This window comes from Lutra lutra, chromosome 3 (genome assembly GCF_902655055.1).
Source record: "Lutra lutra chromosome 3, mLutLut1.2, whole genome shotgun sequence".
Lineage (NCBI taxonomy): Eukaryota > Metazoa > Chordata > Mammalia > Carnivora > Mustelidae > Lutra > Lutra lutra.
This window is the reverse complement of record NC_062280.1, coordinates 133564481-133579361: the sequence shown is the minus strand read 5'-3', so window position 1 is coordinate 133579361 and position 14881 is coordinate 133564481. Positions and strand designations below refer to the sequence as shown.

The 14881-nt window shown below is 37.3% G+C and overlaps 2 protein-coding genes across 19 annotated transcripts in view; one reads left to right on the top strand and one right to left on the bottom strand.

The window, feature by feature from the left end:
• The window catches only part of SUPT20H (SPT20 homolog, SAGA complex component), a 43069-nt gene extending 36584 nt beyond the window's left edge, over positions 1-6485 (top strand). For 14 of the 18 annotated variants that reach the window (XM_047723199.1, XM_047723191.1, XM_047723200.1 and 11 more), the window contains 4 exons: positions 517-636; positions 3311-3416; positions 5107-5210; positions 5975-6485. In XM_047723199.1, the coding sequence (XP_047579155.1) occupies positions 517-636; positions 3311-3416; positions 5107-5210; positions 5975-6112 (468 nt within the window). In that variant the 3' untranslated portion in view covers positions 6113-6485. The remainder of the gene's footprint in view (positions 1-516; positions 637-3310; positions 3417-5106; positions 5211-5974) is intronic. The other 4 variants (XM_047723208.1, XM_047723204.1, XM_047723207.1 and 1 more) reach the window with 1 other exon arrangement.
• On the bottom strand, positions 6397-13757 carry EXOSC8 (exosome component 8). The gene is made up of 11 exons (XM_047723220.1): positions 13616-13757; positions 12044-12080; positions 11826-11889; positions 11212-11285; positions 9933-9978; positions 8995-9100; positions 8864-8909; positions 7982-8078; positions 7594-7714; positions 6966-7072; positions 6397-6613 (listed from the first exon to the last, which is right to left on the bottom strand). Exons 1-11 carry the CDS (start codon positions 13630-13632, stop codon positions 6498-6500), a joined length of 831 nt encoding a protein of 276 aa, XP_047579176.1. The 5' UTR covers positions 13633-13757; the 3' UTR covers positions 6397-6497.
• Between the last annotated feature and the right edge of the window lie 1124 nt (positions 13758-14881).

Below are 14881 nucleotides of genomic sequence, written 5' to 3'. Positions count from 1 at the left end.
TTTTTTTTTTTTAAAGATTTTATTTATTTATTTGACAGAGAGATCACAAGCAGGCAGAGAGGCAGGCAGAGAGAGAGGAGGAAGCAGGCTCCCTGCTGAGCAGAGAGCCCGATTCGGGGCTCGATCCCAGGACTCTGAGATCATGACCTGAGCCGAAGGCAGCGGCCTAACCCATTGAGCCACCCAGGTGCCCCTTGGTTTGGTTTTTGTTCACCTGTTTCCTCAATCCACAGAAGAATGCCTGATACGTAGTGAATCTTCTGAAAGTGTTTATGAAATAAAGTTTTGGGTGCCTGGGTGGCTCAGTCGGTTCAGTGTCTCCCTTCAGCTCGGGTCATGATCCCAGGGTTCTGGGATCGAGCCCCACATCAGGCTTCCTGTTCCACAGGAGGCCTGCTTCTCCCTCTCCCACTACCCTGCTTGTATTCTCTCTCTCACTGTCTCTCTCTGTGAAATTAAAAAAAAAAACAAAACTTAAAAAAAAATGTGAATGAGCTAATTAGTTCTTCTTTAAAGCTTCCAGGTGGTTCACTCATTTTTAACACTCTGCAGCAGCAGCAACAACAGCTCTCTCAGTTTACACCACAGCAGCCTCAGCAACCTACAACTTCTAGTCCTCAACAGCCAGGGGAGCAGGTATGTGCTTTCCAGCCCTCCATTTGCTTTATATTACAGAATTGTAACTTTTTTTTTTTAATTCCAACCATATTTGACATGGTTTTAGTTCAGACAGACAATTCTTGTTCTGCTTTTATTATCAGTAGCAGTGGTCAGTTATTAGGTACCTATTTCAAATTATTTTTCTGCCCCTGTAGCCCATACATTTTTTGCCCAGTAATCATCCTTCTGTTTACAGTGTTTTGTCTCTGTTGGAATAGAAATGTCCATATTATCATGAAGCTTAGGGCAAAGGGAAGATAGACTTAAATAAATATTTGTATATTGTTAAACAGAACGAAATTGAGTAAGAACTGCAGTAAAGTAAAGGAGAAGGAACTACAAGTTTTTGTGAACCCTCACTACACTTTGGAATCCTTAGAGAATTAAAAGTACTGATACTTGGGGCGCCTGGGTGGCTCAGTGGGTTAAGCCGCTGCCTTCGGCTCAGGTCATGATCTCGGGGTCCTGGGATCGAGTCCCGCATCGGGCTCTCTGCTCAGCAGGGAGCCTGCTTCCCTCCTCTCTCTCTGCCTGCCTCTCTGTCTACTTGTGATCTCTCTCTGTCAAATAAATAAAATCTTTAAAAAAAAAAAAAAAAGTACTGATTCTTGGGTCCCATCACCCCCAGAGTCTCTCTTAGTTCACAAAGATTCCCCAGTTCAGTCTTGGCTGGGTTAAGCTCATCCTCTAGTAGATTCTCAGGAAGGGCACATTCAAAACAATTTTTCATTATTCTTTAACACATGGAGGATTACTTGCCTAGATATAAAATTGATTTGCACTTTTTTTTAAATTATGGCAAAATACATCTAATAATTTGCCATCTTCAGTAAAATACACGTAATATATAATTTGCCATTTTCATCATTTTAAATATGCATGTTAAGTATATTCATATTGTTAGGCGACCAGTCTCTACAGCATTTTCCTCTTGCAAAATTGAAACTCTGTACCCATTAAATAATAATTTCCTATTTCCCTCTCCTACTAGCCCTGACAGCTGTCATTCTCCTTTGTTTTCTCTGCATTTGACTACTCTAGACAGTATTTGTCTTTCTGTGACTGTTTTACTTCACTTAGCATAATGTGCTCAATGTTATTCCATATTGTAGATGTGTGTCAGAATTTCCTTACTTTTAAAGGCTGAATAATATTCCATTGTATGTATATACCACATTTTGTTTATTCATTCATCTTAAAATAGACAATTTAGATTGCTTTCATCTTTTGGCTGTGGGGAATGATGCTGCTGTGAACATGGGTGTACAAACAGCTAAGTCCCTGCATTTTTTTTTTTTTTTTCCTTTAAGTCCCTGCTTTTCAGTTCTTTTGGATAATACCCAGGAGTGGGATTTTTAATTTTTTGAGGGACCTGCATACTGTTCCATATGACTATACTGTTGTACATTCTCCCCAGCAGTGTACAAGGGTTTCTGTTTCTCCATATCCTCATAAGTTTTGACACTTGTTATTTTCCGGGGGCTCTTTTTTAATAGTAACTAATCATCCTCATAAATGTAAGGTAATAGCTCATTGTGATTTGTGTTTCCCTAATGATTAATGTTTTTTAACATTCATATACTTGGTTTGTTCATGTATCTTATTTGGAGAAATGTCTGCTAAGATCCTTTTGTTCCTTTTTTAAATCAATATCCAGGTAAATCCGCTCAAGATAAATGTCTTGTAACTTTTGAAATGTTTGACTTAATGTTATTTACTAAAATGTTATTTCACAGTTGTAGGTTGTAGCAAAGGTTGTCTTTTTCAGAGCAAAAGTTTTTAGTTTTTTTTTTTTAAAGATTTTATTTATTTATTTGACAGACAGAGATCACAGGTAGGCAGAGAGGCAGGCTGAGAGAGGAAGGGAAGCAGGCTCCCTGCTGAGCAGAGAGCCTGATGTGGGGCTCGATCCCAGGACCCTGGGATCATGACCGGAGCCGAAGGCAGAGGCTTTAACCCACTGAGCCACCCAGGCGCCCCAAGTTTTTAGTTTTGATGAAGTCTGAGTTATCAGTTTATCATGCCTTATGTGTTAGGAATGCCTCACCTAGCCCTGTGGCCCAGAGATTTTCTCCTTGTTGTTTTCTAACAGTTCTGTGGCTTTTCATATACAGGTTAGAGGGTGAAAGGGATCATTGTCCAATTGCTACACCACTAGTTGTTGAAAAAGCTATCCTTAGTTGAATTACCTTTGCACCTTTGTGTTAAGATAATATTTTCATGGCTCTCTGTGTTCTCTATTCTCTTCCATCTATCTATCTATCCCTGTGTTGGTACCACACTGTCTTGATTAGTATAGACTATATAGTAAGTCTTAAAATCAGGCAGTGTGGTTCCTCCCATTTTATTTTTCAAAACTGTTTTTCTAGATCTTTTTTTTTTTTTCCATCTAAATTTTAGAATTATCTTGTCTATAGATACAGAGAAAAAAAGAACGTGTTGGGATTTTTAAAGGAATTGAGTTGAACATGTAGGTCAGTTTGAAAGTGACTGTACCATCTTTACTATGTGAATTGCCAGTCTGTGAACACTTTGGTACTATTTTTACAAGACCTAATGTTGGTATTTTTCACCTTATTGGGGGAAAAAAATGTCACCAACTCAAAATTGTTTTTCTTTTTGTACAAGCACGTATTATTTTTTTATTCAGGGTTCTGAACAAGGTTCAACCAGTCAAGAACAGGCTTTATCTGCTCAGCACGCTGCTGTTATTAACCTTGCCGGAGTAGGAAGTTTCATGCAGTCACAGGCAGCTGGTTGGTATCTTTATACCTTTATATGTTGAATTTACTAAAAATAACTGATCACATAGGGATCTGAATATTTTAATTATTTCTTTTCCTTCTCTTACAAGCAGTAATGGCAGAAAAAATACGGTTCTATTTAATGCATGAACTGTTAAGTTGATTGATGGTGCTCTCAGTTTTTTTTGTTAATATGACAGTTGATTAAAAGTTTTACCTACATATATTAATAGCAGTTGGGGTTTCCTCACATTACAGTTGGTAAAATTTTATACAATTATCCAACTTACTAGGAAGCTAACTTACTAGGAAGCTACCAAAACTGTTAAATCTTCAGTTCTCCTGGGTTACTGAGACTGCATTGTTGATTGCATAATCTTTGGTCTCATTCTGGTAGCTTGCAAATTACATGAATCAAGACTTAATGGTCAGCATAAGTTTTATAAGCCACTTTTATCATTTGTTTAAAAAAATGAGATTATACTAAAATGACTGTTCACCACTTCTAGCAGTAAATGGTGAACCAAAGATTTACCTTTAATGAAGATACCTTGTCACCCAATGACAGTAATTATAACTTTACATTTAAGTTACTAAGCCATATGTATAAGTAAGCTATGATAGAGTTTGAGGATTGAGTGAACAAACATGTCAACATTTTTTTTTTTTAAAGATTTTATTTATTTATTTGACAGACAGAGATCACAAGTAGGCAGAGAGGCAGGCAGAGAGAGAGGAAGGGAAGCAGGCTCCCTGCTGAGCAGAGAGCCCGATGTGGGACTCGATCCCAGGACCCTGAGATCATGACCTGAGCCGAAGGCAGCGGCTTAACCCACTGAGCCACCCAGGTGCCCCACATGTCAACATTTTGAATTATCACTGGGCTTAACTGTCCTATCTCTACAACTCCCAGTGTCTGAATTTAGAATAAGCAGGATCTTACATAATGCCCTATTTTGAGCTTGTGAATTTCCAGATGGAAATTTGTGATCATAAACCTTTACCACCCAAGTTATAAATCTCCTAAAATGGCTGTTGTATATTTTGGTGGAAAAAATTCTAGGCTGAAAAATCATGAGAACGTTTCTAGCTCCTAGACCTGTCGGTACTTACTTTTGAGTGAGTCACTTAGACCATCTTGACCTGGGGTTTTTCATCTGTACATTGAGGGGGTTAAACTGATTACTCTGCCCACCCCACCCCTCAGCTTGAAAAGAAATATTGCAGTCTCAGTTCAGCACCGTTGTTGGCTAGTAATGTAGATTGAAACTGATTGCAGCATCTTTTGTTTAAAGCTCTTATCCACCAGTTTTATCATTATGGTAGCTTGGACTTCTCCCACTCCTTTCCTACTTCACTGATTAGATTTTAAAACAACATACTGTATTTTACGTTTTTGCAAGAAAGCCTTCTCAACAAAATAGCACTAGTATCAAATTTCATTGTGATGCAGGTAAAGGGATATAGTGCTTTGGCACACAGGTACTCCCTTCCCTTTCATATCCAAGAGGTTCTATAATCGGTGGTACCCTCAACTAACAGGAGACTATACTAAATTTATTCTCAAATGTCTGTGATTTGATACTTAAGATTAATCATACTGATAACTTTTCTATAATTTCATTTTCTGTGTTGTCCTTTTCTAACCCTGGTAGCCTTCAAACTTTTTGACTGGCCTGCTTTCCCCTTCTCCTCTCTGTAGTGTTGTCTCAGCTTGGCTCTGCCGAGAACAGACCTGAGCAAAGCCTTCCTCAGCAGAGATTCCAGCTCTCCTCTGCCTTTCAACAGCAGCAGCAACAGATACAAGTAATCCAGCAACTTCACTCTGATTACATTTTAAAGATACTCTGCTCCAAAAGTACTTCAACATACCTTACTCTAGTTTTATTTTACTGTCTTTTAAGACTATACAGTAGTAGGTAAATAATTTAGCAAATATTACTTAAAAGTCTGACATTTTAGCCAGTCAACTTGGAGCACTGAACATATCTTGTACATTTAAGCCATACTCTTCCTGATTTAAAATCTTTCATGAAGTGCTGGTGGCACATCAACATATATTTTGTAGTTTGCAGTACTTTTTGAAACAGACATTTGTAAGTGCCAATGGTTAACTTTTTTATATTGTACTGCAGAAAAAGGCAAGTATACCAGTGTTCCTATTAGTAAATGTCATACCTGTTTTAGAAAAATGTTACTCCGTGATTGTAGGAAGTTCGCATATTATAGTTGACTATCTCTGATAATGCAGGGTGGTTTTATATTGCTATAAACTATCATACAACAAAATAGTAACTGAAGTTGCTGAGTTACTACAATAAAGACTGGCAGGGCAAAGTAACAGAAATATTTTTGAAGTTTACCAAGGACCCATTTTTAAAGCCCTCAGCAGGCTTCTGTGCCACTGGTGCTGTTTGACTGTGCATTGTCTCAGTGTGGTATAGTCCCTTTTTGTTATCTTGGTGCTTTCTCCCTTTCAGTTTTGTTGTTTTCATCTCTCAGGAAAAGCACCTTTCCATACCTGCCTGCATTTAACATAACTTGACTTTTTTTTCCCCTCCCTTTTGCAGCAGTTGCGATTCTTACAGCATCAAATGGCTATGGCAGCAGCAGCAGCACAAACAGCTCAGCTACATCGTCATCGGCATACAGGCAGCCAGTCAAAAAGTAAAATGAAGAGAGGCACACCAACCACTCCAAAATTCTGAGTCTCACTTTTTTTTTCTCTCTCTTTTTTAAAACCATAACAGCATTGAATCAAAGGATTCTGAGTTTCTACTTCCATTTTTGGTTTTGTTTATTCAAATGTGTCAGTATTTTACATTGCTAGATGTACAAACTTTATACAGAAGCACAACCCTATGATTTTTAATTAAAAACGGGAATGGTTTAACGAACCATTAGAGTTGGTTTGCCTAAGTCATTGCTTTTTAAAAATGGTTTCACTGTACATACTACATACGGAAGTGACCTAAGAAATACTAGAAACATCTTTCTGAAGAATGTAGTTTGATATTTATTTAGTATAAAAGGTTTGTGCACAGTGTAACAAATACAGTTTTTACAAATCTGTTTTGGAAATGTGGTGGTGGTTTATTTGGGTTTCATACTCTTAATTACTTCATCCATCAGTTTTTTTACTTCTTTGTGTCTGGTAACTGCTCGACTCATACAGTCCTGAAGTTTAGCTCCAGTCAGCCCACTTCCACCTGAAAAATTATTGTAACCACACTTTCAGTGTCTACCATCTTACATCATATACATCATTTGATGTTGAAAAAAATCAACATCAAGTATTAAGACAAAAAATTCAATAATGTTAAGCCAGTGAGACTGTTCCAAGATTTGCAGATTGTGTTTTAACAAGACTTGCAAGTGATTCTGATGCATACCATAAGTTTTAAGAACCACTGACAGACAAAAATAGATTAAGGAATTTGAGATAACAAAGAAACTGCAGTAAACAATAAAACCTCTCACATTCCATTTGGTGCCCCCTAATACAGAGAAGCTTACACTGATTTTTTTATTTTACATGTTTAGGTTTAAAATGGAACATGCCTGGTTTGTGAAGACAACATAGCTTGCCTTCCTCATCCATTACTACTGTTAAGGTTCCAGTTGCCAGATGTTCCTCCTCTCCAGTAGGGTCAACTATGAGCAGAGTGCTATTTAAAATACAAGAAAAATATAAATTATCGATCCACAGAACAAATTTTATATACAAAGAATAAAATGAACTTCCAGCCTTTTAGCTTAGGTACTGATGTCTGGTTTAAGCACTGAAATAGACCTGGTGGGAAACCAGAAATGTTAATAGCAACCTAACATTATACTACATCTAAGAATCTTTACTTTTCAATTTATAAATATACTAATAAAGTCCTTCACAAATACAGAAGGTAGTCTAAGGTAAATCTTCTATGAAAGAATTAAGAAGATTAACATTACACAGGAATAAGAAAACCAAGAAACAGGGAGAACACAAAATTCATCATTCAAATCAGGATGGTTTTGAAAGTATAAGGCAAAGCTAATAATAATTCTGCAGGGACAACAGTGATAAACCTAGATGTTCAGGGCAAACTAGAATGTATGGTCACCTTAGGTTATTTCCTAAAAAGTCAGAATGCTGAGTAACAATCCATTACCTTAATTACATAATATTTTATACATCTGATTAACTTACTCATCAAATATAGCAAAGGAAGTTGCAACTGGATGAGTTCTAATATTCAAATAACTTTTCTTCTTTAAATTAACTTCTGCTAAACCAGTTTCTTCATTTATAGTAACTTCTGGCAGCTGTACTAGAAAAAGGCAAATAACATGAAGTAAGTCTCTCACTCTAACAAATACAGGTTTCTATGCTTTATTCACTCTTCCCTCCTTAAAAACTTAGAAGTATTTTTTAATTAGGATAATTAAGGTAAGTTTAGTGGAATATAAACATGGTTTCTCGTGAATGATGAATCACTAAACATTAACAAAAACTTTAAAAAGTTTACTGATAAAAGTTTAACAAAATAATATTCTGACACCAAGAAGGAATTGTGCCTTTTATTAAGGTTGCTTACCATTTTTTAAGGCTGCTAACAAAGCAAATGTACAGGCATCCAAGATGTTCCCATCATAGTCGAGGCAAATGATATCACAGTACAGAACCCAAGAAAGCTAAAACAGAATTTATACAAAGTGGGGGTAGAACATGGTATTTGTTTTAACTTACAAACCACAGAATCCTTGATTAGACAAGCATGATAACCTTTAAGGCTCAAAAACTTAAAAATAAAAACAAACAAACTCTACAAAGTATATTACCAACAAAGTAGACAGGTTTGGTTTAAAAAAAAAAAAAAATTGGCTTTTAACTACCGAACTGACAAGTAACATCTAGATTTCCACTGAAAGCTACAGATGTAGGAAGAATTTCTATTTTTGCTGCTAAGTTACCATATAAAAGAAATGCTTTTGGAAGTCCTAAATGAAGTCCAAAACATACTTTCCCCAGAAACATTAACATATGAAATGGCTAGGCTTTACAATGCTAATAAATCTGTTTATAATTGAATAGGAAAAGCTTCTAAGTCCTAGTCAATTTTGTTCTAAGTCTTAGACTTGAAATTAAAGACTTGAAATGTATAGTGTAGATTTACTCTAAACACACCAGCTGATCAGATACTAATCTATATGGAATAAACAAGTGACTGAACTATTTGTGCAAAAGGGAAAAAAAGTTACCTCAGCTTAAAAAGTAGCCCCCAGTTAGGTAATAAATTACTCAAAACTTTTTTTTAAGAACTACATGGTTTATTTAGATAGTTACAGAGTAAGCTAACCAAATTCCATCTTAGGACATTCATACTTAAGGCCACTGGCTTATTATTTTAATTTCCCTGTTCTTTCCCTAAAAACAATTCAGAATTAATAAAACTTTACAGCTTTTTTATTCATCTTACCTTTCCGGGAGAAATGCATAAGTCTTCTTTCTGAATTATCTGTGAACTTGGATTTAATAATAAGCACAATAAATGAAAGGTCAAAAAACATCTGAAAATGAAGGACAGTCAAATGTTCAGAATGATCTTACTTTTCAATGACATCTGCAATGAACTGGCTAGCCACTTGGGCCTCTTCTCCAGGAGGTCCAGACCGAAATCTCGATGAACACAGAGGTGGTAGATCCACATTAGGAACTGAAAGAAACACTCTGGAGCTATGAACTAAACTTCACCTCTGGTTTATGGAAGTGTTAAAGGTATTCTCAATCCACTGCAAATGTGACTATAGCCATAGATAAATTTGCCAAGTGGAAAGCATAACACATCAGTTATTTCTTTTTGATCTTTTTAATACTCTCAGACTTAGATAAAATCTACTTCCAACTTTTTTTTTTGCCCCAACACAAATACCAAAAATATAAAAGGATGTTAAGGAAGGCTTCAATCCTAAATCCTTTCGAAAAATAAGATTTCTTCCAAAATACCTCATTCTGTAACAGCAGATAGCCTCTACACTCATACCCAAGTGCCTGCATTTTTAAAATGTTGGTACCTACCATAAAGAAGAGATGGTCCAAGGCAAGAATAAAGTTGCATAGTGGTATAAATGATGAATACTTATGGGAGCATAAAAAGTTTGCAATTACTACCCTTTCCTAAGAGATTCTACTTTCTTGGTTGATGACATCTGAATATGCAAAGCTGAAAATTTTACAAAAATTTTGTATCTTGCTATTAGGCTATCTTCTAATTAAACTTTTCAGGACTGTCTGAAAAGTCTCATTCCTATATATTTCTGAATTTTCTATATTCAACTCAGCTACTAGGACTGACCTACAATATTACCATTAAATGTGTTAAAGTTTTTGTATTAAAATTACAAAAATTACAAAATTACAAAAGCCTCATTCCTATATATTTCTGAATCTTCTATATTATCTTCAAGTCAGCTATTAGGACTGACCTACAATATTACCATTAAATGTGTTAAGTTTTTGTATTAAAATTACAAAACCATTTAACTTACCAACATATCCTTTATCAGGGCCATCTGTTGGTGGTGCTGCAAATTCCTAAAGAAGCAAATACTTCCTATGAAAGAAGCTACTTAATAATTGTGAAGACAGCAATCAGTTATAAAAACCTTCAGCAAAGACCATCTTAGCTAGTTAACTACATCAAGACCATCTACTATGCTTATTAGGGAGTCCTATCAGGCTATATGAACACTGTCACAAATCCTCATATTAGGTCTGCAAGATTAAAAAGGCAGCATAGCTTAGCACTAGATTCTAGTGCTACTAACCAAAATTAAATGGGGCTCTTTCAAAAAAAAAAAAATCTGTTTTCTTTCTCTCATTTAGTAGCAAAGAATCTAAATTTAAATCCAAAGTGATCCCTTACACAGCCAAATATGGGAAGTGATGAAGTGATAAAATGATTAAAAGCAAAAGCCTGCGACTCAACTGGTTCAAATGTCAGACCCATACTTTTTGGCTGAGGGATTTTAGTCAAATTGTATAACCTCTTACCATTCAACTTTCTCATGTGCAAAATGAGAAGTTAATAATGACCTACTTTTAGGGATTCTCAATGAGGGTCAAATGAGATAATGTTATGTCCCCAGCATTAAAGCTGGCAACAATTAAATGCTCAGATCATACTGTTAGATACCACCCCAACTTTATCACCCTGAGGAAAAATCTGAAGGTTAAGTAATTCACAGTGCAACACAGTGAAAAAAGCACAACCTCTGGAGTCAAAGTTACAGTTCTAGTTCTGTTCCTGGATAAGTTACTGAACTTCATGTAAAACAGAAGACAGAAATTATTCTTCAAATGACTGTTCTCATGATTAAACTGGTAATTCTGTATTAAAGCACCTAATTTAAGGTACCTGGTACATAAAAGGTATTCAGTAAACAGTGGCTCTTCTTACTCCCTCAAGCTTTCTTTGGAGTAGGCTCAATTTTCTACATCATTTGCACAGATTAAATGCTATCACTGGATAAAAGGATGTCACCAAAAATCTCAACAACAATCAAATTCTTAAAGAATTAAAGGTAGTGAGGATTTTTAAAATGGTTTCATTTCAGCCTATTTGATGCACGTTCATAAATTAAGTCACTGGACTTGGGTCATTTTAAATCTACTTTGAGTATTAATCTACTTAAAGATGAAAGCTCTTAGGAAATGAAACATACTAAAAAACTGCCTAGTCAACAGAAATATAGGTGTAAAAATTACAATCTAATAACTTGAAGCTAATTTGGTAATTCAAATCTCAGTAAGACATATTAAACCTACCGCCTTAATTCCACAAATTACTGTAGTATTTCCCAGCTTCACTAAAGCAGAACCATCTGCAGTACTAATTGAACCTGAAAAGATAATAAAAAAGTCCATGGAAAGTGTTCATTTTCTACATATAATTTTATCCTGCTATGTATCTCAGTTGCTTGTGTAAATTTATTCCTAGCTCAAGTCTTTTTTAAATGATGTGACTATTTTAAAGTACTAGTGTTTTAGGAATTATTCACCTGTTCTTGAATTTGAATTAGTCATTTTCATTTGGTCTTAGAACTGTTCTGCAGATAAAGATCTCTTAACACAGAATCACTGGGTTCCCTTATATATGGTAGAATTTGGCTCAAATATTGTTTAAATGGTCAGTCTAAAACTCAAGAATGTCATACAGGTTAAACTGGAAAATTCCGTGTTCACAACAGAAAGTTAAGTGTAAAATATAAGAAAACCATGTCTTAGAGGTTTTGAAGGAAGAAAGGGGTGAAAACACTTTACAGTCACTTCAAAATTTAAAGACTGAAACAATAGTGAGTTTAAAAAACACCACAAATAAAAATACATTAAAAAAAGTCTGAAGCAATTTCATTCTATTTCAGAATTCAAAATATCCTCACCTATGTTGACAGTTGTGGTTCTGAATTCACCAAGTTCTCTTCCATCAGGACGGCAGTTCTCTTTCTAAATAAATAAATTTGCATAAAGTAAATTACATCTATGTATTTTACACACACCAGGGAAAACACAATAAACCTCATTAATTCACATAATTTGAAAAAAAGCATAGGATACTGTTATCAAAAGGTACAAACTGTACATAACCATCTTTACTTACCAAAAATCTCCTGTAATACTCCAGAGGTTCCACAGTTCTGAAACATGTTAAAAATATATCTGAGGTAAGTTAATGAATCTTAACATAAATCCAGAAAATGGCAAAGATTTTAGGAGTGTGATGATGCAGCATAAATCTTCCCAATTTGTTACGAAGTTTCTTTCATGAATTCTGATGTTTTGTTGCCACATGTAACTATTAAAAAGAGGTACTCTTGCAGTAGTAATCACACTCAACTGCTGTCCTTAACTCTATCTTACAGTTACAGGTTGGAGCCCAAAGCCTTTGGGCATCTTTAAAAGAATTAGTCCAGTTGTTAAAATAATGTCACTTTCGCTCTGAAGCAGGGATTCTTAACATTTAAAAATTACATCTTTATTTTCACTATCCTGTAACTGAAATTTAGCATATCCTCCAATTTTGACTGCAGGCAATAAGGCTTTATAATATATTAATACCTGCAAATTTAACAACCACAGAGATTAAATGTTTTCGTTTTTACTTTATAGTAGTCGAAGCTTATGTGCAAACTTTGGATTCTAGGAGATACTAGACTCCCCAGTAAAACTTGTTTAAGAATGTTCATTTTTTAGGGCGCCTGGGTGGCTCAGTGGTTTAAGCCGCTGCCTTCGGCTCAGGTCATGATCTCAGGGTCCTGGGATCCAGTCCCACGTCGGGCTCTTTGCTCAGCAGAGAGCCTGCTTCCCTCCGTCTCTCTGCCTGCCTCTCTGTCTACTTGTGATCTCTCTCTGTCAAATAAATAAATAAAATCTTAAAAAAAAAAAAAAAAGAATGTTCATTTTTTAAAAAGCACGTATATATCACTATCAAGAACTAGGAATTTATACAAATAGAAGATAGCTGCATCAATACAATGGTTTTCCTTTGGAATCTTATGTATTTTAAAACTTAACTCTTGGGGCGCCTGGGTGGCTCAGTGGGTTAAGCCCCTGCCTTCGGCTCAGGTCATGATCCCAGGTCCTGGGTTCAGGCCCCACATCGGGCTTTCTGCTCAGCGGGGAGCCTGCTTCCTCCTCTCTCTCTGCCTGCCTCTCTGCCTACTTGTGATTTCTCTCTCTGTCAAATAAATAAATAAAATCTTAAAAAAAAAAAAAAACAAAAACTTTGAGTAGAAAAATCTACAGGCTTCACCAGCGTGGCACAAAAAAAGGCTTAAGTAAAACCTTCCGAACAAGGCACAATCCTTTTAGAAATAAACCACGGAGGAAACGAAGCACAGGGTGGCATGTGGTTCTGACAGAACATTTTTAAAAAGATTACAGCGGTGTCGCCTGGGGCCGCACATCCACTACACCAAGCCACAAGCGCTTGCCGCGGGTACTGAACTCTGTACACAGTCCCTTCCATCTCCCGTCTCACTGCAGAGAAAAAGCCCCCTTTCCTTTCACAACGACCACCTCCAGGTCCTTCCGCCCGTCGCCTACTTCCGTGAGGGAAAGAAATGGGAATCTAGCAGGGTGGCCTCCAGGTGAAAAATATCCCAGCGAAGGGTTAAAGGAAACCTCCAACCGCCAGGGCACAAACACGCGCCCGCGGGCCGCCAACACTCACTTGAACCCGGCCGCCATCTTCCCGCCCGCGCGCGTGCGCCTGCGCCGGGCGACTCTGGGCCTCGGGGCCGCGGGTCTACACCGCCCCCAAACTTTCGGCAGGGACGCCTGCGCTCTTCGCCCGCTTGCCGCAGACGCAGGGGGCTGGGCGTGGGGAAGGTGGTTTCTGGCCCACCTTTGCTCCGGTGGTTTCTAGCTCTTCACACCTCCAGGCTTCTTTGCTTTGGATGCGTTTTTGACGAATCTGCTCTTATGAAAGAGACGAGTGTGTCTCTTTAGAAACACTCTGGTAGTTCAAGGGTTTAAGAGAAAACTGACCTTATTTCCTAGATTTGAGTATTGAGTGTGGGAGCATTATTTCAGTTTCTGCGTCCCTTTCCCGCCTCCGTCTTGGGCTGGACCCTGGGCTTCTCCTTCCAAGTTACTGGAGAATTATGTAAACTTTTTGTGCGCTCATTATCCGCACCAAGTTACACTTTGCCAGGTCCCCGGAGCGGGCTCCAAAGGAGCGCCTTGTGTTGTAGGCTGTGCTGTGGCTCAGAGCCTCCACCTCCCTCCTAGGTAGGGTTGCCACAGTACAAGACATCCAATTAAATTTGAATGTTAAATAAAGAATTTTTTTTCTATGAGTATATGCCAAATAGTACATGTTATTAGTTATTACCAGGGGTTGGGGACAGTGAAGAATGTTTTAGAAATAGATAATGGTGATGGATGCAGAAAATTGTGAATGTAATTAGTACCACTATGTATTGTACATTTAGGTTAAAATGGCAAATTTATTGTTGTATTACACTTTTTTTTAAAGATTTTATTTATCTGACAGACAGAGATCACAAGTAGGCAGAGAAGCAGGCAGAGAGAGAGGGGGAAGCAGGCTCCCCGCTGAGCAGAGAGCCCGATGCGGAGCTGGATCCCAGGACCCTGGGATCATGACCTAAGCCGAAGGCAGAGGCTTTAACCCACTGAGCCACCCAGGCGCCCCTGTATCACACTTTTTAAAAACTCGTGTAATATACCAAAACCTTTTGAATGGGTGGGTGTATGGTGTGTAAATTCTATTTTAACAAGGCTGTCAAAAAACTGTTCATTGCTTACCTAAAATTCAAATTAAGTGGACATTCTGTATTTTTACTTGCCCATTCTGTCAACCCTGCAGTGGAACGCGGCGCCTGCCTTTCCACCGTAGAGCCTCGCTCCGAAGAGATGCGTGTTTGTCTCCTTGCCGCGAGGGGCGCTGTGGGCGGCGGGCGCCAGCCGGGAGAGG

Bases quoted from the DNA above. Each gene is read 5' to 3' on its own strand.
- EXOSC8 (XM_047723220.1), bottom strand. The intron at 8,079-8,863 runs GTAAGATGAATA...ATTCTGTTTTAG, and splicing joins TATGCATTTCTCCCGGAAAG to CTTTCTTGGGTTCTGTACTG. The intron at 6,614-6,965 runs GCATGTTCCATT...ATAATTTTTCAG, and splicing joins ATGTTGTCTTCACAAACCAG to GTGGAAGTGGGCTGACTGGA.